General features: G+C 43.5%; 1 protein-coding gene across 3 annotated transcripts; it reads left to right on the top strand.

Annotated features, from left to right (window-relative positions):
- The first annotated feature begins 49 nt into the window (after positions 1-49).
- On the top strand, positions 50-21,124 carry heg1 (heart development protein with EGF-like domains 1). 3 transcript variants are annotated; one of them, XM_031797596.1, is made up of 15 exons: positions 50-609; positions 1,689-1,831; positions 3,305-4,441; positions 4,620-5,702; positions 5,885-5,998; positions 6,190-6,321; positions 11,151-11,242; positions 11,568-11,623; positions 11,874-12,034; positions 12,329-12,463; positions 15,498-15,540; positions 15,622-15,659; positions 18,519-18,606; positions 18,878-19,055; positions 20,160-21,124. In XM_031797596.1, exons 3-15 carry the CDS (start codon positions 3,385-3,387, stop codon positions 20,301-20,303), a joined length of 3,321 nt encoding a protein of 1,106 aa, XP_031653456.1. In that variant the 5' UTR covers positions 50-609; positions 1,689-1,831; positions 3,305-3,384; the 3' UTR covers positions 20,304-21,124. The 3 variants fall into 3 exon arrangements, with proteins under 3 accessions (XP_031653456.1, XP_020357351.2, XP_031653449.1); XM_020501762.2 differs by lacking the exon at positions 1,689-1,831; XM_031797589.1 differs by lacking the exons at positions 1,689-1,831; positions 12,329-12,463.
- The last annotated feature ends 3,024 nt before the right edge of the window (positions 21,125-24,148 follow it).

Raw genomic sequence — 24,148 nt, 5'->3', positions numbered from 1 at the left:
GGACGGCCAACTGGGATTTGGGTGGAAACTACAATCGCTGATCTGTGTAGGAGGAGCTAGGCGCCTCGGATGTGATAACATGCTTATTTTTCCATCACCACTTTATGGTTATCGAATTTATTGCCCGTCATCGGATCAATAGGTGTTTCGGGTCTCCGAATGGATTTTTTAAAATGAGAAATTACTGAAGAACACAATTGAAGAAACCAATTTCCAATGTTGGCAGTGGGCCACTCGCCGCTTCTTGTTTGGAATATACCCCTGCCTTCCGATTTCGTGTCGTTTTGATTATGGAAACGTGTTCTTTGAGTCACGTAGTCCTAGCCCGTCTTTTTCTTGTGGTCCTCTTGATCGTTCTGAGGCCCATCAATGCGTGGACGTACACCTCCAGCACCAGCGATATGGATAGGACACTGGTAACGAGGGGATACTTTTCTCCCAGCGTTACGAACTCTGAAGAAATAACTGCCTTAAAATACTTGTTTACTACTTCAAGAACTTCTAAAGACTTTAGGGAGGTATCATCGCCATCAACTGGAACAGAACAATACCACCGAGTCCGGCATTCTGATGACAGTGAGACCCGGACATTGAGTGAAGACAAATTAGGTAAGGGGTAGTAAAATAGGCACCTACAGACATATGGAAGAGGGTGGGATTCGCAAACAGGTCAATAGTTCTACACAATGTCCCATCCCTGTATGTGGCACGGATCGCCCGCGGTGACAATATTTTAAGTGTCGGTGTTTTTTGTTGTTGTCAGACTATTTAAATCTCAGTCGTGATTTAATCATTGTATATCAAAGTAAACTACAACGGACTATTTATTGCATGTTTATAGGCTACTTGATCAATATCCCGCGGTCTATTTAGACTAAATTAAATAACAGCATTGAGGTAGAAAAACCCAGAACAAGGTCCTGGGCTGGCATGGTTACACGTGGTCTGCGGTTGTGAGGCCAGTTGGACTTACTGCCAAATTCTATAAAACGATGTTGGAGGTGGCTTGTGAATGAGAAATTAACATTAAATTCTCTGGCAACAGATCCAGTGTACATTCCAGCAGTCAGCTTGCAAATTGCACACTCCTTCAAAATATCTTTGGATTTGTGTTGTGACTGCACATTTTAGCGTGGCCTTTTATTGTCCCCAGCACAAGGTGCACCTGTGTAATGATTATGCCGTTTAATCAGCTTCTATAAATATGCCACACCTGTCAGGTGGATGGATTATCTTGGCAAAGAAGAAATGCAAACAAACAGGGATGTAAACAAATTTATGCACAAAATTTGAGAAAAATAAGCTTTTTGTTCGTATGGAACATTTCTGGGATTTTTTATTTCAGCTCATCAATAATGGGGCCAACACTTTACATGTTGTGTTTATCATCATAGTGATAATTTGAGACAATATACTAAAATGTGCTTTGCAGCTAATGGCCTAACAGTGATTAGAAAAATACACCCTGTACTGAACAACTTCTAAGGTTTACCTTTCAAACCAATGAATGTCTTTGTTGACTCTTGTTTCAGCACTCAGCCAGAGTTTTGGAAGTGTTGTTTACCTACATAAATTCTTATGAGGTATTGTCAGTGAGTAGATGTGGAGAAAGTGTTCACTTTTTCCGGTAATTATTTGCCCAGACTTCATTAGAGAGTAGAGCTATTATATCCTCCTTGTATGCATAGGTTACTACGGCCACTACCAAGAGGTCTGAACCGTTTTCCCTTCCCAATCACTACATCGGATTGGTGGCAACAGCTGTCTCCTCAAGCCTTTACTGGAATTGAACCTCAATCTGCACAGGGGTCGAGGTCCGCTTCTTGAGAAGGTGAATAGTCTGTCTCTGTATATAAACGTAACAGAGTGCTTTCTGTTATGCCCCGAGCAGGGCGCGAACCAGCGATCTTCTGCAAAACAACACACACTACACAACTCAAAGCCAACTGTCTTATCCAGCAGAGGTTGGCTTCAGATCTCAGGGAAGTGATTTTCTTTACAGATGTACTCCAGCCAACATGCTTTGGGGCAAATTTCACATCCACTATATAAGCTTGCTACAGTCTCTGTCAAAAGGTCTGAGTCTGGACCTTTATGGAACAGCCAAGGGTGTAATTTGGGACAGAACCCATTTCATCATCGTCATGAACTGGGAGCAACACAAATGATGGCGCTGGTTTAGAAAGAAAAAAACTAAACGCACACAAGCTAACTCATTGTGCCTGCCATACGGCTCCGGTCAAAAGTAGTGCCCTATATAGGGAATAGTGTGCTATTTAGGATGCATCCTAGGTCTCTCTCTGTGGACTGACTACACCATTGCTGAACTCTTCTTCCCTCTATCTGTGTACTGACAGTTTGACTGTCTGAGTGTGTCATTGCTATGTGTTACATTCAGGATTTTATCCAGCACAGGCAGCGCTCAGCTCTTCCTTGGCACTGGCAGTAGGTTATTGTTCCAAAGCCCTCCAGCAGCAGTGTTGAGTCAGTGCAGAAGTGCCAGGCACAAGCCTTCCCTACAGACAGGCAGGCTGTCAACAGGCTGCCGCAGAGTAGATGGGCAGATATTTCAGGCCCCGGACCAACTATAAACCAAGCTTTAGGCCTAGGTGGAGTTTGTAGGCCCTAGTAGTAGTGGTGTTATGGACAGGAACACTCCTCACCCGGGGTGTCTGTTTTGTTACCATTAAACAGCTTACATATAGTGTCTGCATGTGTAGGCCTAGAACTGCCATATCTTAGTATTAGGAGGTCTAGTCATATCTTTACAAACAGAAACATCATTGGCAACAAAAAAAATCAGCAATGGACTTACCAATGAAATGTCACATTTATGGGACTTTAATGAGATATGAACTGTTTTCATAAGGCTTATACAAACTATGAGCCAGAGAGCCAACTCTGCCTCAACATGAACCCAACTGACATCTGCGATGTGACTGTATTTTAACGTCTATGGCTTCTGCTAGATCAGGATTAGGAAGGAAATGGCAAGGTCCCAAAGGCCTGAGTGCACCTCCATATTTAGGGCCCAGGCTTTTGTCAGGGTAGACAGGCCGGGCTGCCAATTGTTCTCCACCTAAAATCATTACATCCACAGGTAGTAACTCCTGGCAACGTCTTCCCTTTCAGACAAGACCACTCTGGGGTCATCTGGTGGCCTGATGTGCACATTGCAGACATTTACATTTTGGTTTTGGCTTTTCCCCCAACTCATTATGTTGGCCCTTGGGACACACTGCTTTTCTTTTATACAGAAAACTCATGCCTATCATCCTTAATTGTATGTATTTATTATTCACAGCCACTGAAAAAAACACGCATCTCTCCACGGTCTCAACCCGCGGGGCATCAGAAGGAACCCTTAGTTTGTCGAAAGAGCAGATGAGCTCTACCATTGTAGTGTCCACAGAGGCTACCACACATTGGGAAGACCAGACCAGACTAGCACCAGACCACCTACTAGAGACCTACCCTGGGCTTCGAGTGGACCTCAGGTCTGTGACACAAGCCAGACTCCCTCAGGACAGCCCTGATGCTGACAGCAGTCTCAGGCAGGACCAGTCGACGAACCGAGGCACCGTGGGTCTCAGGCAGGACCAGTCGGCGAACCAAGGCACCGCGGGTCTCGGGGAGGACCAGTCGGCGACCCGAGGCACCGCGGGTTTCGGGGAGGACCAGTCGGCGAACCGAGGCACCGCGGGTCTCGGGGAGGACCAGTCGGCGACCCGAGGCACCGCGGGTCTCGGGGAGGACCAGTCGGCGAACCGAGGCACCGCGGGTCTCGGGGAGGACCAGTCGACGAACCGAGGCACCGCAGGTCTCGGGGAGGACCAGTCGGCGAACCGAGGCACCGCGGGTCTCGGGGAGGACCAGTCGGCGACCCGAGGCACCGCGGGTCTCGGGGAGGACCAGTCGGCGAACCGAGGCACCGCGGGTCTCGGGGAGGACCAGTCGGCGAACCGAGGCACCGCGGGTCTCGGGGAGGACCAGTCGGCGAACCGAGGCACCGCAGGTCTCGGGGAGGACCAGTCGGCGAACCGAGGCACCGCGGGTCTCCGAGAGGACCAGTCCACGAACCGAGGCACTGTGGGTCTCGGGCATGGGCAGTCAACAGCCACTCTCAGACAGGACCAGTTGACAGACCTAGGAACCGTGGCTCTCCCTATCCCCATCCAAACTGACAGCACCTACATCTCCTCCACTGTGAGTCGAGCGGGAGAGAGGACTTTACTGTCTGTGATATCCAACAACACTTCCATGTACTCTGAGGACTCCAACTCCTCCTCCCAGTCCCGGGCCTCCACCTGGAACCTCCCGACTGGCCGCACTGGAGCCGGGGCTGGGGCCGTCACCATCAGGATACCCTTCACAGGACCTGAGCACGGGCATGATGCTACATCTGGGTCTGACTCTTACCACCACACCGACTCCTCACAGGGTAAACAGCCCTCAATCTCTCTCGCTGTGTATATGTATGTCTGTGCATATATATGTACTGTATGCATATGCCTACTGGGGAGGATGGGATATGCAAAAGTATAATTACCATTTCTCATGTAGTAAATTAACAAATACAAGTATCTACTCCACTACCTCTTCTATTTCTTTCTAAACAGAGTGGTCTGGTGGTTTCGCCTCCAGAGGGACCAACCCACTGACTGGACCTCTCAATGTGACCCAACAGCAGGACCACACCTCTCTGGTTTCAGAGGGAACCCCCAACTCCACCCCTCCGCTCAGGGTGGTTGATAAGCACAGCAGACGGGACACAGACACAACAGACTCTAGTCAGCCCTCCAGAGGCAGGACATCCCAGACAGAAGAGGGGGTTTCTGCTTCATCACAGCCCCCTGTGCTGTCGTCAGAAGAAGGCCCCAGCCACCCCAACACCTCTCAGGGAGGAGAAACAGATAGAGATTCTCCCTCCATCCTGGTCACTGGGTCTGAGACCTCCACCAAGTCCTCCACAGGTCCCCCTAGCACCCGGGGGGAGCAGGGTGAGACAGAGGGGGTCCCTTCGCTCCACACAGAGGACAATACTATCCTAGGCCTGGGTCTTACTACTGCTCCCCCAACACTACGAGATAGTGCCACTGCCCTGTATGACTCCCTGTCTCGGTTCCTCGCCACCCAGCCTCCCTTCATCCCCAAGACTCAGCGGCCGCCGGTGGCCACAGAGGTCCTGGTGTCCACCACACCTGTTACCATGACAATAAAGTCACAGGTCACCGAGGAGGAGCCCTACATTGTTACCATGGCAACCAGCACCACACCGACCCCGCCTCTTACTACGACGAGGATGGTTCAGCCCAGTACCACCACTTCCATTGAGGCCCAGACTCAGCCCACCATCATCCCTACCACCACTACCACGGAGACTACCTTGGGTCTCCAGAGCTCTGCTTCCACCCCCCAGCCCCCGGGCACCACTCAGACTCAGACCCAGACCCAAGGACCCTCAACGGGGATGAGCTCCACCGACGTCACCACCTTGCACCTGGAGACCAGCACGGCCACACAGGGGGACACCACGGCCCACAGCATCACCACCACTGCAGCCTCCTCCTCCTACAGTTACGGCGTCCCCACCAGAAACACAGTGGAACTACACACAACAGGGAAACACACTGACATGGGGACCACTGAGATAGAAGTGACCACCGCTCCAATGGACATCAGATCTACACCGCAGACACCAGGTTTGTCAACACAGTATATCTTTCAATGCTTTGATTCTTCTGAAGTTAATTGAGCTGGAAAAGTGAAATGAAGATCCCAAAACCTAATGACTGTTTGGAACAATAAAGAAAATAGTTTCTTACAATGAACTGCATTGTAATGAGATACAGTACGTTATTCTGAATCCTGCTCTCTTCTTTAGGTAGTGCCTGTGAGTCCGGCCCCTGTCTGAATGGAGGTGAGTGTCTACCCTATGGAGTGACTGGGTTCACCTGTGACTGTCTGTCATCATGGACAGGACCTACCTGCAATGAGGGTGAGCTCAACCTACAATTCCCAGCCATACTGTATGTTAGTATGTGAGCTATTGGTGAAGTCTATATATTGCTAATGGTATTGAATGGTATAGTCTTTGTGGGGGGAGCGGGGTGCCTGCATAGTCAGTATATTGTGTTGACCTGCCCTCTCTCCTCTGTCCTTTGTCTCTGTTGTGCTGTGTTGGTTCAGATGTGGATGAGTGTGAGAGTGGCCCCTTGGGCCCCTGTCCCAGTGACTCTACTTGTGTTAATACCAGGGGCTCCTTCAGCTGTGAGTGTCCCCTGGGTCTGGACATGGAGCATGGAAGAGACTGCACGCGAGGTACGGCTAAATAAACAGTACAGCCTTTGTTTACGAAGTCTCCTATGACAATAAAAATGTATACAATATTTAGGTTCTTATTTAATATACAGTATAATAATACATAATAATAATATATGCCATTTAGCAGACGCTTTTATCCAAAGTGACTTACAGTCGTGTTTGCATACATTTTATGAATGGGAATCAAACCCACAACCCTGGTGGTGGCGCCATGCTCTACCAACTGAGACATACAGGACCAGTTTGAGTTCTAATAAAGTCAGACAGTTGCACTATAAATCTTATAGCTAAACATACTGTACATATCAGTACTCTATTTACAAGGTCTCATGTCATATAACAATGAAAATATAAACAATACTCAGGGCCTTATAGATTAGGTTATGGTATATGTTATGTTATTAGGTTACACTCACTTTATAGAGGGGGTCTATATACAGTGTGTGCAAATGAGGTAAGATAAAGGAGGTAAGGTAATAAATAGGCCGTAGTGGCAAAATAATTACAATTTAGCAATTAAACACTGGAGTGACAGATCTGCAGAAGAGGAATGTGTAAGTAGAGATAATGGGGTTATGTTATTTGGTTGTTATGTTATGTTATTCGGTTATGGTATTAGGTTATGGTATATGTTATTATGTTATGCTATAGGTTATTAGGTTATGGTATATATTATGTTATTAGATTATGCTATTAGATGATGGTATATGTTATTAGGTTATATTATGGTGTCAGTTATGGTGTAGGTTATGTTATTAAGTTATGGTATAGGTTATGGTATATGTTAGGTTAGGTTATTTGGTTATGGTATATGTTATGGTATGGTATAGGTTATGTTATTAGGATATGGTATACATTATGTTATTAGATTAGGCTATGGTATAAGGTATGTTATTAGGTTATGGTATAGATTATTAGGTTATGGTATAGGTTATGGTATGTTGGGTTATTAGGTTATAGTATGTTAGGTTATTAGGTTATGGTATATGTTATGTTATTAGCTTATGGTATAGGTTACTATGTTATGGTACAGGTTATGGTATAGGTTATTAGGTTATGGTATCGGTTATTGGGTTATGGTATATGTTATTAGGTTATGGTATAGGTTATGGCATAGATTATGGTATAGGTTATGTTATAGTATGTTAGGTTATTAGGTTATAGTATGTTAGGTTATTAGGTTATGGTATATGTTATGTTATTAGCTTATGGTGTAGGTTATTAGGTTATGGTATAAATTAAGGTATATTGGGGCAAAAAAGTATTTAGTCAGCCACCAATTGTGCAAGTTCTCCCACTTAAAAAGATGAGAGAGGGCTGTAATTTTCATCATAGGTACACTTCAACTATGACAGACAAAATGAGAAAAAATATCCAGAAAATCACATTGTAGGATTTTTTATGAATTTATTTGCAAATTATGGTGGAAAATAAGTATTTGGTCAATAACAAAAGTTTATCTCAGTACTTTGTTATATACCATTTGTTTGCAATGACAGATGTCAAACGTTTTCTGTAAGTCTTCACAAGGTTTTCACACACTGTTGCTGGTATTTTGGCCCATTCCTCCATGCAGATCTCCTCTAGAGCAGTGATGTTTTGGGGCTGTTGCTGGGCAACACAGACTTTCAACTCCCTCCAAATATTTTCTATGGGGTTGAGATCTGGAGACTGGATAGGCCACTCCAGGACCTTGAAATGCTTCTTACGAAGCCACTCCTTCGTTGCCCGGGCAGTGTGTTTGGGATCATTGTCATGCTGAAAGACCCAGTCACGTTTCATCTTCAATGCCCTTGCTGATGGAAGGTTTTCACTCAAAATCTCACGATACATGGCCCCATTCGTTCTTTCCTTTACACGGATCAGTCGTCCTGGTCCCTTTGCAGAAAAACAGCCCCAAAGCATGATGTTTCCACCCCCATGCTTCACAGTAGGTATGGTGTTCTTTGGATGCAACTCAGCATTCTTTGTCCTCCAAACACGACAAGTTGAGTTTTTACCAAAAAGTTATATTTTGGTTTAATCTGACCATATGACATTCTCACAATCTTCTTCTGGATCATCCAAATGCTCTCTAGCAAACTTCAGACGGGCCTGGACATGTACTGGCTTAAGCAGGGGGACACGTCTGGCACTGCAGGATTTGAGTCCCTGGCGGCGTAGTGTGTACTGATGGTAGGCTTTGTTACTTTGGTCCCAGCTCTCTGCAGGTCATTCACTAGGTCCCCCTGTGTGGTTCTGGGATTTTTGCTCACCATTCTTGTGATAATTTTGACCCCACGGGGTGAGATCTTGCGTGGAGCCCCAGATCGAGGGAGATTATCAGTGGTCTTGTATGTCTTCCATTTCCTAATAATTGCTCCCACAGTTGATTTCTTCAAACCAAGCTGCTTACCTATTGCAGATTCAGTCTTCCCAGCCTGGTGCAGGTCTACAATGTTGTTTCTGATAACAAGTTCAAACAGGTGCCATTAATACAGGTAATGAGTGGAGGACAGAGGAGCCTCTTAAAGAAGAAGTTACAGGTCTGTGAGAGCCAGAAATCTGGCTTGTTTGTAGGCGACCAAATACTTAATTTTCCACCTTAATTTGCAAATAAATTCATAAAAAATCCTACAATATGATTTTCTAGATTTTTTTTCTCATTTTTTGTCTGTCATAGTTGAAGTGTACCTATGATGAAAATTACATGCCTCTCTCATCTTTTTAAGTGGGAGAACATGCACAATTGGTGGCTGACTAAATACTTTTTTGCCCCACTGTATATGTAATTAGGTTATGGTATAGGTTATGGTATATGTTATTAGGTTATGCTATATGTTATTAGGTTATGGTACAGGTTGTTAGGTTATGGTATAGGTTATGTTATTAGGTTATGGTATGTTATTAGGTTATGTTGTGTTATTAGATTATGGTATAGGCTATGTTATCAGGTCATGGTATATGTTATGGTATATGTTTTTAGGTTATGGTATATGTTATGTTATTAGGTTATGGTATAGATTTTTAGGTTATGGTATATGTTATCAGGTTATGGTATTGGTTATGCTATATGTTATTAGGTTATGCTATATGTTATTAGTTTATGGTATATGTTATTAGCTTATGGTTTAGGTTATTAGGTTATGGTATAGGTTATTAGGTTATGATATAGGTTATCGGGTTATGGTATAGGTTATGGTATAGGTTATGCTATATGTTATTAGGTTATGGTATAGGTTATTAGGTTATGGTATAGATTGTTAGGTTATGGTATATGTTGTTAGCTTATGGTATAGATCATTAGGTTATGATATAGGTTATTAGCTTATGGTTTAGGTTATGGTATAGGTTGTTAGGTTATGATATAGGTTATTGGGTTATGGTATAGGTTATGCTATATGTTATTAGGTTATGATATATGTTTAGTTATTAAGTTATGGTATTGGTTATGCTATTAAGTTATGGTTTAGGTTATGTTATGGAATAGGTTATTAGATTATGGTATAGGTTATGGTATAGGTTATTAGGTTATGGTGTAGGCTATGGCATGGTATATGTTATTAGGTTATGGTACAGGTTATTAGGTTATGGTATAGGTTGTTAGGTTATGTTATTAGGTTATGGTATATGTTATTAGCTTATGGTATTGGTTATGGAATAGGTTATGGTATGTTATTAGGTTATGGTACATGTTATTAGGTTATGTTGTGTTATTAGATTATGATATAGGCTATGTTATCAGCGTCATGGTATATGTTATGGTATAGGTTTTAGGTTATGGCATATGTTATGTTATTAGCTAATGGTATAGATTATCAGGTTATGGTATATATTATGTTATGGTATAGGTTATTAGGTTATGGTATAGATTTTTAGGTTATGGTATAGATTTTTAGGTTATGGTATATGTTATTAGCTTATGGTTTAGGTTATTAGGTTATGGTATAGGTTATTAGGTTATGATATAGGTTATTGGGTTATGGTATAGGTTATTAGGTTATGGTATAGGTCATGCTATATGTTATTAGGTTATGGTACAGGTTATTAGGTTATGGTCTAGGTTGTTAGGTTATGGTATAGGTTATATTAGGTTATGGTATATGTTATTAGCTTATGGTATAGATTATTAGGTTATGATATAGGTTATTAGCTGATGGTTTAGGTGATGATATAGGTTGTTAGGTTATGATATAGGTTATTGGGTTATGGTATAGGTTATGCTATATGTTATTAGGTTATGATATATGTTTAGTTATTAGGTTATGATATATGTTTAGTTATTAGGTTATGATAAGTTATTTTAAGTTATGGTATAGGTAATGCTATTAAGTTATGGTTTAGGTTATGTTATGGAGTAGGTTATTAGATTATGGTATAGGTTATGGTATAGGTTATTAGATTATGGTATATGTTATTAGGTTATGTTACGGTATAGGTTAGGTTATGGTGTAGGTTATGTATATGTTAGGTTATGGTATAGGTGATGTTATTAGGTTATGGTATATGTTATAGGTTATGTTATGGTATAGGTTATTAGGTTGTGCTATATGTTTTGTTATTAGGTTATGGTATAGATTATTGGTTTATGGTATATTTTATGTTATAGGTTATGGTATGTGATTCGATTATGGTATAGGTTATGGTATATGTTATTAGGTAATGGTATAGATTATGTTATTAGATTATGGTATATGTTATGATAAGATAAGAGATTGCTAAACTTTTTGAGGTATTTATTCAATATCAAGCAGGATGCCTACATTTCATTAGATGAAAAGGTTGACTGTAAACTTTACAGACTGTCTTGAACCTTAGTTAACCACAGTGTCTGTTTTCCTCCACAGCAAAAACTTTCCTGGGCACGTTCAGTTTCAACGTCCCCCTGCTCTCCAGGAGCGCCACACTGCATGAGATCCAGAGAGAGATCAACCAGCTGGTAAGGAGCACAGGGACATGGTGGAGAGTAGGGTTGCAAAGGGAGGGAATATTCCCCGTGTATAACCCTGAATATTCCATGTAACCAGTCATTTTAGAATATTTCAAGAATCTTGTACATTTGCTAAATTACCGGGTGTTTTGCAACCCTAGTGGGGAGAGAGAAATTACTATCACTGATATACAGTATACTATTGTGGATCTGTTGTAGTGAGGCAGCAAACCTGTTCAAACATGATAATATATGTATTATGAATGCAAGGAAGGTATAGTTTATGTATTATATGGTGATTATTAATAATCGTTAACATTTTTTTATTTTACAGCTGAATGCCTCACTATCAATTCTGCGTGGTTACCGGCGCTCTTCTTTGAGTAAAAAGTGAGTTTCTTCTTCCCCCTTGTCATGCATACTCTGAATGCATGACAACAAGCCATACTCTCTTGGTTCTTGTGTATTTTGTATGTAAAGCTTCCTAAAAAAAATAACAATCAGGACCATATATTTAAAATGCCTTTATTGTAATGGAGTGTTCAATAGAACAAAAACTCTGACGCTTTCAGCATGACCTTCGTGTGTTGGGATTTGAAATGGACTTCAAATCAAGTTTGCTGTGACGTGTGTGTTCCAGAGGGGAGGACGGTGTTCGTATCTCTGCTGTCAACATGTTCTCCATCTCTACTGATGTGACCAGCTCTGAGGTCTACCACATCATACAGATGTCTCTGAACAACTGTAACAGCACCGCTGGACACTGCCGAGTGGTGGTCACTCACCAACTTTCCTATCATGGTACAGCACTCTCTCCCTCCCATCCTCACCTCTTTCCCCGTAACCCCAGTCTTAAAGGGATAGTTCATCCTAATTTCAAAATGACTTATTTGTTTGGTTACCTTGTAAGCAGTCTGTGGGGACAAGGACATAATGCAATCCACGCTTTGGGCTTCAGCCACCATCTGCTAACTTAGGCATTTCCTAACCATAAAACAATGGAAGTCAATGTACGACATTAGCATGTTTTAAATAGCATACCTGGCCCTGTTACAACCATCCTTACCACACCTCTCTCCTCTCTCTGACCCTTAGTTGAGAGTCTGTGTCTGGCCCAGAATATCCAGTGTCACCCTGAGCATTCTTTTTGTACCGACTCCAATGGGACAGCCTACTGCCAGTGTCAACCAGGGTACTTCAAACTCAATCCTGAGGATCAGTCCTGCATAGGTGAAGCCTGGGTCTGGGAGAGGGTGGAGGGAGAGGATAGGTCTCAGTCCTGCATAGGTGAAGTCTGGGAGAGGGTGGAGGGAGAGGATAGGTCTCAGTCCTGCATAGGTGGGGCCTGGGTCTGGTGGAGGGAGAGGATAGGCCTCAGTCCTGCATAGGTGGGGCCTGGGTCTGGTGGAGGGAGAAGATAGGCCTCAGTCCTGCATAGGTGGGGCATGGAAGGATGGAGCGAGCAGACGTTAGAGCACAACATAGCGTTTCCTATTGACATGTTCAAGTAGCCCCTCTCCCATTTCAGTCTTTTTTTCCATTTGGTACCAAGTGAATATGACCCTGGGTCAATCTTCTGTAAAATTCACTTCATTATTTTTATTTCATTGTAGCCAGCATCATATTGAAAAGAAAATGCATTATATAACTGAAATGTTCTTGTTTTGAAATAAATGTAAAATTGTAACGGCTCTCTTCTATCTCCTCCTCTGACGAAGAGGTAGAACAAGGATTGGACCAAAATGCAGCGTGATGATGATTCATGATATATTTTAATGAAGGAAAACCTATACATACAGAAACTACAAAACTAACGAAATGAAATAATGAAAACCGAAACAGCCCTATCTGGTGCAAACACAAAGACAGGAACAATCACCCACGAAAACACTCACAGAATATGGCTGCCTAAATATGGTTCCCAATCAGAGACAACGATAAATCACCTGACTCTGATTGAGAACCGCCTCAGGTAGCCATAGACTACGTAGACACCCCACAAAACCCCTAAGACAATAACACACCACAATAACCCATGTCACACCCTGGCCTGACCAAATAATTAAAGAAAACACAAAATACTAAGACCAAGGCGTGACAGAACCCCCCCCCCCCCCCCCCCCCCCCCCCTAAGGTGCGGACTCCTGGACGCACCTCAAAACCATAGGGAGGGTCCGGGTGGGCGTCTGTCCATGATGGCGGCTCTGGCTCGGGACGTGGACCCCACTCCATAAATGTCATAGTTCCTCCCCCTCGCGTCCTGGGATAATCCACCCTCGCTGCCGACCATGGCCTAATAGTCCTCACCCAGAACCCCACTGGACTGAGGGGCAGCTCGTGACTGAGGGGCAGCTCGGGACTGAGGGGTAGCTCAGCACTGAGGGGTAGCTCAGCACTGAGGGGAAGCCCAGCACTGAGGGGAAGCCCAGCACTGAGGGGAAGCCCAGCACTGAGAGGAAGCCCAGCATTGAGAGGAAGCCCAGCACTGAGAGGAAGCCCAGCACTGAGAGGAAGCTCTGGCAGACTGGCAGCTCTGGCTGCTCCATGCAGACTGGCATCTCTGGCTGCTCTATGCAGACTGACATCTCTGGCTGCTCTATGCAGACTGGCAGCTCCATGCAGACTGGCAGCTCTGGCTGCACTATGCAGACTGGCAGCTCCATGCAGACTGGCAGCTCTGGCTGCTCTATGCAGACTGGCAGCTCTATGCAGACTGGCAGCTCTGGCTGCTCCATGCAACCTGGCAGCTCTGGCTGCTCCATGCAGACTGACATCTCTGGCTGCTCCATGCAGACTGACATCTCTGGCTGCTCCATGCAGACTGACATCTCTGGCTGCTCCATGCAGACTGACAGCTCTGGCTGCTCCATGCAGACTGGCAGCTCTGGCTGCTCCATGCAGACTGGCAGCTCTGGCTGCTCCATGCAGACTGGCAGCTCTGGCTGCTCCATGCAGACTGGCGGCTCTGGCTGCTCCATGCAGACTGGCGGCTCTGGCTGCTCCATGCAGACTGGCGGCTCTGGCTGCTCCATGCAGACTGGCGGCTCAGGCTGCTCCATGCAGACTGGTAGCTCAGGCTGCACTGAACAGGCAGGAGACTCCGGCAGCGCTGGAGAGGCGAGGCGCACTGTAGGCCTGATGCGTGGTGCTGGCACTGGTGGAACTGGATAGAGAACACGCACAGGAAGCCTGGTGCGGGGAGCTGCCACCGGAGGACTGGTGTGTAGAGGTGGCTCTGGATAGACCGGACCGTGCAGGCGCACTGGAGCTCTTGAGCACCAAGCCTGCTCAACCTTACCTGGCTCGATGCCCACTCTAGCCCAGCCAATACAAAGAGCTGGTATGAACCGCACCGGGCTATGCACCCGCACTGGAAACACCGTGCGCTCCATAGCATAACACGGTGCCTGCCCGGTCTCTCTAGCCCCCCGGTAAGCACAGGGAGTTTGCGCAGGTCTCCTACCTGGCATAGCCATACTCCCTGTGAGCCCCCCCCCCCCCCCAATACATTTTTGGGGCCGACTCTCAGGCTTCCATCCGCGTCGCCATGCTGCCTCCTCATACCAGCGCCTCTCCGCCTCCAGTTCTTCCTTGGGGCGGCGATATTCTCCAGGCTGAGCCCAAGGTCCTTCACCATCCAGTTCGTCCTCCCATGTCCAGTCCCTCTCTCGCTGCACCTTGGTGCGGCTACACTCCCCTGGTTTAGCCCAGGGTCCTCTCCCGTCGAGGATTTCCTCCCAAGTCCAGAAATTCTTGTCGCGCTGCTCCTGCTGCCACTGTTGCCTGTTACCACGCCACTTGGTCCGGGTGTGGTGGGTGATTCTGTAACGGCTCTCTTCTATCTCCTCCTCTGACGAAGAGGTAGAACAAGGATCGGACCAAAATGCAGCGTGATGATGATTTATGATATATTTTAATGAAGGAAAACCTATACATACAGAAACTACAAAACTAACGAAATGAAATAATGAAAACCGAAACAGCCCTATCTGGTGCAAACACAAAGACAGGAACAATCACCCACGAAAACACTCACAGAATATGGCTGCCTAAATATGGTTCCCAATCAGAGACAACGATAATCACCTGACTCTGATTGAGAACCGCCTCAGGTAGCCATAGACTACGTAGACACCCCACAAAACCCCTAAGACAAAAACACACCACAATAACCCATGTCACACCCTGGCCTGACCAAATAATTAAAGAAAACACAAAATACTAATACCAAGGCGTGACAAAAATAACATTCCTTATCTTACAGAATGTGGTGATGGTCTGAAACGGGTCAATGGAACCTGTGTCAGGTAAGTAATGAGAACTCTAATCCATGGACCACTCTGTTAATTCATGCTTTGGTCTTTTATTTGGCTGTTTATATCTTTCAGGTGCACATTTGGATTTGGAGGATTCAACTGTGGAAATTGTAAGTAGGAGAGTTTAATAACAAAAATAATAATTTAAAAAGTGTGAGGAAAAATATATAATTGAGAATCAAGACAACATAATCATTTAAGGCATCCTTCAGGATTTATCTTCTTCCCCAAAGTCAGATGAACCATCGTCATGGGAGGTAGGGGTGCTTAGGGTGCTGCAGCATCTCCTAAAAAATCTGAATGAAAAAAAATATTTTATTAAGAATTTTATTTTTGTTTTTCTTCACAAAAGTAGTGCACTGGGCTTTTACTAGCCCTGTATAAGTAGACCGATACAGCCATCTGTAGCGCGGGCAAAACCTTTTTTATGCAGTCACATAATCACAATGAGCCCTATACTGCGAATTAGTGAGTTCATCTCGGGATTACCGTTATCATGAAAGTGGCTCACCTTTTAGCCAGGTGTATTTTTATGGCATCGAATCCTTCAGAACTAACCTGCTCCGGGACAAGCTAACTCCATTTATCCTGAAGTGTCTGAGCCATGAGATTTGGACCAATCAAATCAGATACTCTCCCTCTCGTAAAGATTGTGCCATCATCCCTTGCATTTGAGGAAGAAGATGGATTATTTTATTAATCAAATTTATATTTTTTGGTGTAGAAAATACCTATCACATTACACATTTAGTTAAATAAAATAGTAATGACAGTGTTTTCTTTCTAGTGTTTGTTTTTCATATAATTGTATTTTGAAATTTGCGAAAGGCAAACTGACAGTCGCAATCAACCATAGACATACAGTATATCACAAAAGTGAGTACACCCCTCACATTTTTTGTAAATATTTGAGTATATCTTTTCATGTGACAACACTGAAGAAAGGGCACTGCTACAATGTAAAGTAGTGAGTGTACAGCTTGTATAACAGTGTAAATTTGCTGTCCCCTCAAAATAACTCAACACACAGCCATTAATGTCTAAACCGCTGGCAACAAAAGTGAGTTCACCCCTAAGTGAAAATGCCCAATTATCCATTTTCCCTCCCTGGTGTCATGTGACTCGTTAGTGTTACAAGGTCTCAGGTGTGAATGGGGAGCAGGTGTGTTAAATTTGGTGTCATCGCTCTCACACTCCCTCATACTGACTGGTCACTGGAAGTTCAACATGGCACCTCATGGCAAAGAACTCTCTGAGGATCTGGAAAAAAGTTTGTAGAGCAAATTGTTTCTCTACATTAAGATGGCCTGGGCTAAAAGAAGATTGCCAAGACCCTGAAACTGAGCTGCAGCACGGTGGCCAAGACCATACAGCGGTTTAACTGGACAGGTTCCACTCAGAACAGGCCTCGCCATTGTCGACCAAAGAAGTTGAGTGCACGTGCTCAGCATCATATCCAGAGGTTTTCTTTGGGAAATAGACGTATGAGTGCTGCCAGCATTGCTGCAGAGGTTGAAGGGGTGGGGGGTCAGCCTGTCAGTGCTCAGACCATACGCCATACACTGCATCAAAATGGTCTGCATGGCTGTCGTCCCAGAAGGAAGCCTCTTCTAAAGATGATGCACAAGAAAGCCCGCAAACAGTTTGCTGAAGACAAGCAGACTAAGGACATGGATTACTGGAACCATGTCCTGTGGTCTGATGAGACCAAGAAACGTATTTGGTTCAGATGGTGTCAAGCGTGTGTGGCGGCAACCAGGTGAGGAGTAAAAAGACCAGTGTGTCTTGCCTACAGTCAAGCATGGTGGTGGGAGTGTCATGGTCTGGGGCTGCATGAGTGCTGCCGGCACTGGGGAGCTACAGTTCATTGAGGGAACCATGAATGCCAACATGTACTGTGACATACTGAAGCAGAGCATGATCCCCTCCCTTCGGAGACTGGGCCGCAGGGCAGTATTCCAAAATGATAACGACCCCAAACACACCTCCAAGACGACTACTGCCTTGCTAAAGAAGCTGAGGGTAAAGGTGATGGACTGGCCAAGCATGTCTCCAGACCTAAACCCTATTGAGCATCTGTGGGGCATCCTCAAATGGAAGGTGGAGGAGTGCAAGGTCTCTAACATCCACCAGCTCCGTGATGTCGTCATGGAGGAGTGGAAGAGGACTCCAGTGGCAACCTGTGAAGCTCTGGTGAACTCTATGCCCAAGAGGGTTAAGGCAGTGCTGGAAAATGATGGTGGCCACACAAAATATTGACACTTTGGGCCCAATTTGGACATTTTCACTTAGGGGTGTACTCACTTTTGTTGCCAGCGGTTTAGACATTAATGGCTGTGTGTTGAGTTATTTTGAGGGGACAGCAAATTTACACTGTTATACAAGCTGTACACTCACTACTTTACATTGTAGCAAAGTGTAATTTCTTCAGTGTTGTCACATGAAAAGATACACTCAAATATTTACAAAAATGTGAGGGGTGTACTCTTGTGATCTACTGTATAATCCATAGATGACAGTTTCCATTCATGTCAATACTGGCAGCCATTGTTAGTGTTCCCGTGAGGTTAACAGTCAAATTGCCAGGGTTACCTATAAGTAATTAAAAAAAATACTTTTAAAATCCTATTTCACACCATAACCTGCTGAATTTGCAAAATCACTTTTCTGTCATTTTGATTTCGGCACAAATTCAAATGTGGCACTGACTCGCCCATGAATTGATGTTCCAGCATTGTCTCAATGAAGAGTTTGGAGTTCGACTAGCAATGTAGGACATGCACGTGCAGTTACAAGCCTGCTAGAGTTAGCGGCAGACGGACGAGCAATATCCACCGTCGTAGTATGGATGGAACCTGAGCTGGAATGTGAAGCTGGCTAGCTGTAAAAAAGTCTGAGTAGATCTAACTTGCTTTGTAGTTTACCACTCAGACCTCCAGTTTATTCATAATGTTTTGCGTTTCTACTAGTCTACAAGCTGATAGCTGTGGTGGTATCGCCAGCAGGGGGTGGTCTACTCCTTATTCTCATCATCGCTCTCATTGTCACCTGGTGCAAGTAAGACTCAATGACACTAGTACTGTTGTTATTACCATCTAATAACACAATAATAGAATTACAAAACCTAATTCCTTATTTTCAGTCCATGTTGTATTATATTTATCAAACTAATAATATCTCAATTCGAAAACTTTATTGTCCACACAATTTGGAAATCACTTAAGCGTTAATAATGATGTAATAACGCAATAATAACATGCAAATGTTTTACTAAACTCAGTCAACGTGCTGCCATTGAACTAATATTTGTCTGTCTATCTCTTTACAGGAAAGACAAGAATGACATCAATAAGATTATTTTCAAAAGCGGAGAGTTTCAGATGTCGCCGTACCCAGAGTTCCCAAAGATTAACCGTGTTTCTATGGAGTGGGGGAGGGAAACCATCGAGTTGCAGCAGAACGGTAGCACCAAGAACCTGCTACAGATGACAGACATCTACTACTCTGTACGTATAGAAACTACTACTCTGTACGTATAGAAACTACTACTCTGTACTTATAGAAACTACTACTCTGTACGCATAGAAACTACTACTCTGTACGTATAGAAACTACTACTCTGTACGCATAGAAACTACTACTCTGTACGTATAGAAACTACTACTCTGTACGTATAGAAACTGCTACTCTGTACGTATAGAAACTGCTACTCTGTACGTATAGAAACTACTACTCTGTACGTATAGAAACTACTACTCTGTACGTATAGAAACTACTACACTGTACGTATAGAAACTGCTACTCTGTACGTATAGAAACTGCTACTCTGTACGTATAGAAACTGCTACACTGTACGTATAGAAACTGCTACACTGTACGCATAGAAACTACTACTCTGTACGTATAGAAACTACTACTCTGTACGTATAGAAACTACTACTCTGTACGTATAGAAACTACTACTCTGTACGTATAGAAACTACTACTCTGTACGTATAGAAACTACTACTCTGTACGTATAGAAACTGCTACTCTGTACGTATAGAAACTGCTACTCTGTACGTATAGAAACTACTACTCTGTACGTATAGAAACTACTACTCTGTACGTATAGAAACTACTACACTGTACGTATAGAAACTGCTACTCTGTACGTATAGAAACTGCTACTCTGTACGTATAGAAACTACTACTCTGTACGTATAGAAACTGCTACTATAGCTGTGGTATATCAGACCGTATACCACAGGTATGACAAAACATTGATTTTTACTGCTCAAATGATGTTTTAAACAGTTTATAATAGCAATAATACACCTCGGGGGTTTGTGACATATGGCCAATATAATATGGTTACGGGCTGTGTCCAGGCACTCCGTCATACCCATAGTATATTGTCTGATCAGCATCCAGGACCCAAACCAGGTGGTTTGTAATAAGACAAACATATGGCATTTCTCCAGAAAACAATAGACAAACCAATTAGACAGAAGGGCCACTACGTTTGTTAATCTTGCTCCCCGGCAGCAGGTTAGGATTAGCATACACCTCTCGCTCTCCTTCCTCCGCTGTTGACACTGACCACCTCATCTAATTTTCCTGTGTTGCAGCCTGCTTTGCGTAACTCTGACCTGGAGCATAATGGCCTCTACCCGTTCTCCGGCCTGCCGGGCTCCCGTCACTCCTGCATCTACCCCGCTCAGTGGAACCCTTCCTTCATCAGCGATGACTCACGACGCCGGGACTACTTCTGACGCCCAGCTACTGAAGATTGACTGCAACAAAAACACTTCACACTGATTTTGGATCATATGATTTGATTATATGTCACAAGCAATAATCCATCCATTATAAAAGTTTGCATGAATTCATAATGTGTGGAAAAACGTCTGTTCCACAAAGTGAGTGTGTTTTTGTGTGTGCACGCGTAGACACCCATTTGCCAACTGCTGTGAATTGTAGATTAACATTATCTTATTTTATTTCACTGAAAATACAGGTTGAAAAGACAAGCTGCCGAACTTGTTTTGTGTGTGTGAAGTATTGTTACATTGTGAAGATATTTAACTACATATGAGATGGAAAAACATGTATGTCAGATGAGGAAAAACATGTATGTCAGATGAGGAAAAGATGCACCAAAGTGGTTTCATATGACAGATTGAATGATGGTCAAGGTCTGCTGCAGTCTGTTGGTCTGAACAGTAGAACAGTTGTTATTTATGGAATATTTCAACTGTTAGAAATGTATGAAGACATTTTCAACATCTTGCATTGTAAGAGGGACTCATACCCCACCCTATTCTATAAGGAGTAACATCTGAAGTTTGGACCATAAGAGTGTGTGTATATGTGTGTGTGAGAATCTTGGATGAATTCAGATCAATCACCATGCCAAGTTTCAGATCTCGTTGATTGTTTGCATAATTATGTACTTTAAAAACAGCAGGCTTAATTACAAATAGATGGAGTTTCCTTGTATGTATTTGTCTTCCTTCTAATATGAATGGTCTCTTACCTCTGGCGTTTTAGTCAGTCATGTATTTAATAATAAATAAGATAAAGTTCTGTAAAACTGCCTGTCTGACTCTTTAAAAGTGATCATTCTGGGAAATTGTATTTGTATGATCACACTCAAACTTGGGGCCTATATTCTTGAAGTGTATCAAAGTAGGAGTGCTGATCTAGGATCAGTTCTGCCTTTTTGATTATAATGAATATGATTAAATGGCCATGGGGGGGGGTCCTGATCCTAGATCAGCAATGCTTCTCTGAAACGGTTTATGAATACAGACTGTTGTTGATCTCATAGTGATATGGACTATGTCCCAATTATCTGCTACTTCCTCCCAAAGTGTGCACTTATTCACTTCCAATCACTAATTTAAAGGAAATGACTGGTATAAGAAATAGTGTGGAAACTCCCAGTAGCCCATGTCTCCACCAATCTAATGTTTTAGATGTGTGAGAAGTGGTGAAAGAGTACACACTCCAGGAGAAAGGAGATTATATTGGGAATCACCCATACTGAGCATTTGATCTACTTTCATCTTCTATGTGGATGATTTCTTCATACAACACCAAGATTATTCCTGTCCACAGCTCTATATCATAAAGACACATCTATACCACAAAAAAATGGAAAGTAGTGTGTTTTTAAGCATACAGGAAGCTTATGCAATGCTACATGCAGATATTCCTTCCTTTTTGGTTTCTGTTGCTGACCAATCATTTACATATTTACCATGTGCATTGGTTGTATTTGAATTTGATTTCAATGTTGCCTCAGACCCTCAGATATTGACAGGGTTTCTTTTCCATCACTTGAGCACCCAGAGTAACTCCCTGTAAACATACAATAAACCTCTGGATTTTCAGAAATGTCGTTTACCTATATCGTGATGGATGAATTGGCTTATATCATAGTCAACGGGCCTCTGGCTATTGTCAACATATTAGTCAACTTGTTTTTTGCTTTTTGCCTCTTCTGTCCACCGCGAGGCAGAGAGGGTCTCAAACAGCCTGTGAAGTTACTCCTGGGATTCTTGGTTTTCTGCACCACAATTTTCCTGGTCTCTCTTATCACGGTGGAATGCGTGTGGCTACTCACTTACAGCGAAGACATCCAGTATGTTGATATGTTAGTGTTGTTCACTGCATTTACCAGCATGTCAACCTCTGTTTGGCTGAATTTCTTCTACTACACCCAGATCGTCCCAGCCCAGCGAGCTCTCTTCATCTGGGTGAAGAGGAACATCAAAATCATAATTTACTGGGGCCTGTTTGTCGACAGAATTTTCTTTCTGTTTGACTTGGCTGTTAGTACATCACTAGTTTATAGTCTCAAAGATGTTGAGGGAAACGATAACATCACTTACACTTCAACAAACGACACTGTTTCTGGCTCTACAGATGGACTGTTTTACACTGTCCTGGTGTGTTTCTATTGCAAAGTTATCTACATGTTTTTTTGTCTGTGTGTGATGGTGGGGTCGAGCTGGGTCACAGTGTGCTACCTGTATAGACACATGAAGAGCATGAAAGAGAGTGGCAGCACCTTCTCCTCTCCCCGCCTGCACAGTCAGATGAGGGTCACCATCACTGGGATCCTGCAGGGAATTCTCTACTTCCTTTGTGCGCTGTGGATCTTCATTTCTTTCTTCAGCATCAATTTCTCTATGGTCTTCAACTATACTTTTTTCAACACTGTCATCTCTCTCTACATGTTTGGCACCACTGTTAACCTTGGTATCGGTCAGTCTGTTTTCAGACAGAGGGCAGCTGATATTTGGCTCAAAGCCCAACAGGCTGCAAGGTCATTGAAGTTGTGTGAATGATACTGTCACTGTGGTACTGTAATCTCTCTTTCACATATACAAGTAACATAAATGGTAGTAACATCTGTCGATAGACTGGCATGCAACAACTAACAAGGAACTTTGTTCTGCTACGCAGATTTTTCATCACTGATCATTTGGACAAATCACGATTTCACAGGCGCTCGCATCTTTCGAATTTCTAAAAGGAAGGGGACATTTGGCTGCAGACGTTTTATGTGAACATGAAGCTTCCCAGGGATAGAGGAATGTGTAGTTTTGGTGGGAAAAGTTGTGTTTGTCAATTGTAAGAGTCCCCATGTTGCTTAGGATCAGAATTGCCCTGTGCGGGAGAGGCAGGTTGAGGTGGAGTAGTGCAGAGTGGAGTAGTGCAGAGTATGAGGAGTCAGTGAAGAAACTAGAGGAGGACGGGCCAAGGTTGAGGGATTCTGAGAGGATCCATGTAACTAGTAGATCTGTGTCAGCATAGAGGGATAGGCCAATGATGGATATCTGCTTCATAAATGTTGGCCCCTTACAGTTTATAGCAATGGTTTATAGCAATGGTCATAATCATCATTGGCGTTGGCTAATGGGGATCCTAGTAATCTTTTAAAATAATAAACTACCACAGAAATGGAACATAAATCACAGAAAATATATGTTGTGGTGGCAGCTTTTGTACGAGATTTGACTTCAGAACAGTTATAGAGTGTGTTTTTGGTGGTGGCCTGTCCTCCCAGGCCATTGGCACGGTGTAGGAGCAGACAGGGTAAAAGTAGTGGAATGGGGTAGTGGGTTTTTAATGAGTGTAGGTTAAGTCAGAAGTGTAACATTTTTTTCTTTGTTTTACAAACTGTTATGGACTTACACTCCAGTCCAATTGGTGGCGATGATTGCCAACCGCCATTTAAAAAACAAAGAAGAAGAAGCTCCCCAAATGGCTTTTATTTAACTAGTCAAGTCAGTTAAGAACAAATTCTTATTTACAATGGCCTACCGGGAAACAGTGGGTTAACTGCCTTGTTCAGAACAACAGATTTTTAACTTGTCAGCTCAGGATTTCGATCCAGCAAACCTTTCAGTTACTGGCCCAATGTTCTAACCACTAGGCTACCTGCCACCCCCTGCGCTTGTCATTATTCCCATTACCGCAACACACACTAGACTACTACAACACTGTTTTCCCAGCCATACACCCTCACAATGGTGACATAAAAGAGAGATGATGTTGTACAGGTTTGCGGAACAAACTGTTGTTTTTAGATATTGATATGCGACTG

Source organism: Oncorhynchus kisutch, linkage group LG2 (genome assembly GCF_002021735.2).
Source record: "Oncorhynchus kisutch isolate 150728-3 linkage group LG2, Okis_V2, whole genome shotgun sequence".
NCBI lineage: Eukaryota > Metazoa > Chordata > Actinopteri > Salmoniformes > Salmonidae > Oncorhynchus > Oncorhynchus kisutch.
This window is presented reverse-complemented; position numbering and strand designations above follow the sequence as displayed.